The sequence below is a fragment of the Trichogramma pretiosum genome, unplaced genomic scaffold, assembly GCF_000599845.2.
Source record: "Trichogramma pretiosum strain Unisexual culture from Peru unplaced genomic scaffold, Tpre_2.0 scaffold272, whole genome shotgun sequence".
NCBI classification, from domain to species: Eukaryota; Metazoa; Arthropoda; class Insecta; order Hymenoptera; family Trichogrammatidae; genus Trichogramma; species Trichogramma pretiosum.
Window position 1 is genome coordinate 1 of NW_019641651.1, and position 2208 is coordinate 2208.

The following is a 2208-nucleotide window of genomic DNA, read 5'->3' on the forward strand; positions in this document are numbered from 1 at the left end:
TGCTGCTAAGAAGAGGCGCAAATTCGACTTTAGCCAATGCCCAGGGACAGACGCCTCTGCACTTAATTTGCCAGGGAGCCGAAAAATATAAGTTGATAGAGTCGTTTTTCAAGGTCAACGACGAAAATCGTCAAATGGTTCAGATCAATGTCCGCGACAGGAAGGGTAACACACCACTGCACTTGGCGCTGGAAAACGGCAACTTGTGGGTGACTTTAATACTGCTAAAAAAAGGCGCCGATGTGAATTCGGCCAACGAAGAAGGATCGACACCTCTGCACTTAATTTGCCAGAGAGTCGAAAAAGATAAGTTGATAGAGTCGTTTTTCAAGGTCACCGACGAAAATCGTCAAACGGTTCAGGTCAATGTCCGCGACAGGAAGGGTAACACACCACTGCACTTGACTCTGAAAAACACTCTGAAAAACACCAACATGCGGGCGTCTGAAATATTGCTGGAAAGAGGCGCCGATTTGAATTCGGTCAACGAGGAAGGATCGACACCTCTGCACATTATGTGCCGGGATAATCGCTTGGACTTGCTGAAGTTATTCTTCAAGATCGTCGATAAGCACAGAAAGGCAGTTCAGGTCAATGTCCGCGACAGGAAGGGTAACACACCACTGCACTTGACTCTGAAAAACAGTAACATATGGGCGTCTGAAATATTGCTGGAAAGAGGCGCCGATTTGAATTCGGTCAACGAGGAAGGATCGACACCACTGCATATTATTTGCCGGCAACCCCAAGATGACCTTTTAGTTGAAAAATTCCTCGCTATCAACGCCAGATTAGGTAAGCCGGTGCAGATCAACGCCGTGGACTGTGTGGGTCAGACACCGCTGCAATGGGCCGTAGCGAATCTCATGCTGTGTACAATCGATACACTCTTGGATCATGGGGCCGATCTGTCTAAGTTGGTTTTTCCTAATGAGAATTACTTCGCAAAAAATATATCGCATGATAATTCAATTGATCTCACTTCAAGATTGGGACTGGCGTCTAGAGCTCTTCTCGTCGTTGAAAGTCTTGAGAAAAGAGGATACGAGCTGAATTCAAGTGAAGTCTTGACGATCATGAAATTTTTCGCCAAGGAGGGATTATTCGTCAAGTCAGTGAATCCTAACGTAAATTTGTCCGTAAAAAATTACTTCGTGCAACACATGAAAAAGACGATGATAAAAGAGCAGATGTCGGTCTACGATTTAATTCAGTTGAGACCAGAAGAGGCGGCGAAACAGCTCACATACGCGGACTATTACAAGTTCGTGCAAACGCGTAAGAAAAGCTGGTCATTCCGAGTGAGCCAGGCTTGTGCAGTGCATCTGTGCGAGACAATGTCGAGAGGATTTTTTCGGCGTTGCGCAGTGTATTCGTTCTGGGAGTTGATACACAAACGATTACCACTTGAGATCTGTGAAATGTTCCTTGAGGATCTGACGAACGAAAGTTTTTATCATATTTGCTTGGCAGCTTCAATACTTCGAGAAGAACATGTATGATAAATATGTAGTATTTTTGAATGTCTGGTATTGTTTAATCTCAACCTATTTTTTTTATGAATTAAATAAATTGATTTGAAAGAAAACAATGAATTTTTATTTTTCTACTGTTAATTATTCCAATTAAAATATACCAAATTCCATATTCATTAGATTTGGTGTCTGAAGGAAAATGATTGATGATTTTTTAAATCGCAATTATTCAATTCGAAATGGTTGATCTTACGTAATCGAGGTCGTGCAATTTCGGTGGTCAAACTTGCGCGTGTCAACGAAGAGATTATTTTCGCAATTAATCACAGGACGTGTGACTCTTGACCCTTGTGTAGTAATAATAGGAATTCATTGTGCTTTGAATACAATGCGCAAACACTCGCAAATTTCATCTCAACATTACGCAAAGAGTCGAGAGAAGATGAATGAAAGCTTTTTTCCGTTCATAATTTCGACGTTCGGATGTATAACTGCACGTAAATGATGAAATTTAATTAAAAATGAATGACGTGGCATTTTTTCAGCTGTAAAGAGCTTTTGCCGCGTATCTTCGGCGATGCTTCTATATAAAAGTCTGCGCGCAACCTTGTTTAGAGCTGATAGTCCCTCGCCCGACGCAGGGGCATACCATCTCTTTTGTATACATCGCAAACACCCTGTAATACAGAACTTCGCACTTTTATACACTCGTATATGTACAGAGGGGAAAACG

General features: G+C 42.0%; 1 protein-coding gene across 1 annotated transcript; it reads left to right on the forward strand.

Annotated features, from left to right (window-relative positions):
- The first annotated feature begins 134 nt into the window (after positions 1-134).
- LOC111693882 (ankyrin repeat, PH and SEC7 domain containing protein secG-like) lies at positions 135-1502 on the forward strand. Its single transcript, XM_023459921.1, has 3 exons — positions 135-916; positions 989-1278; positions 1369-1502. The coding sequence occupies exons 1-3, from the start codon at positions 135-137 to the stop codon at positions 1500-1502; spliced, it is 1206 nt and encodes a 401-aa protein (XP_023315689.1).
- Positions 1503-2208: the final 706 nt, after the last annotated feature.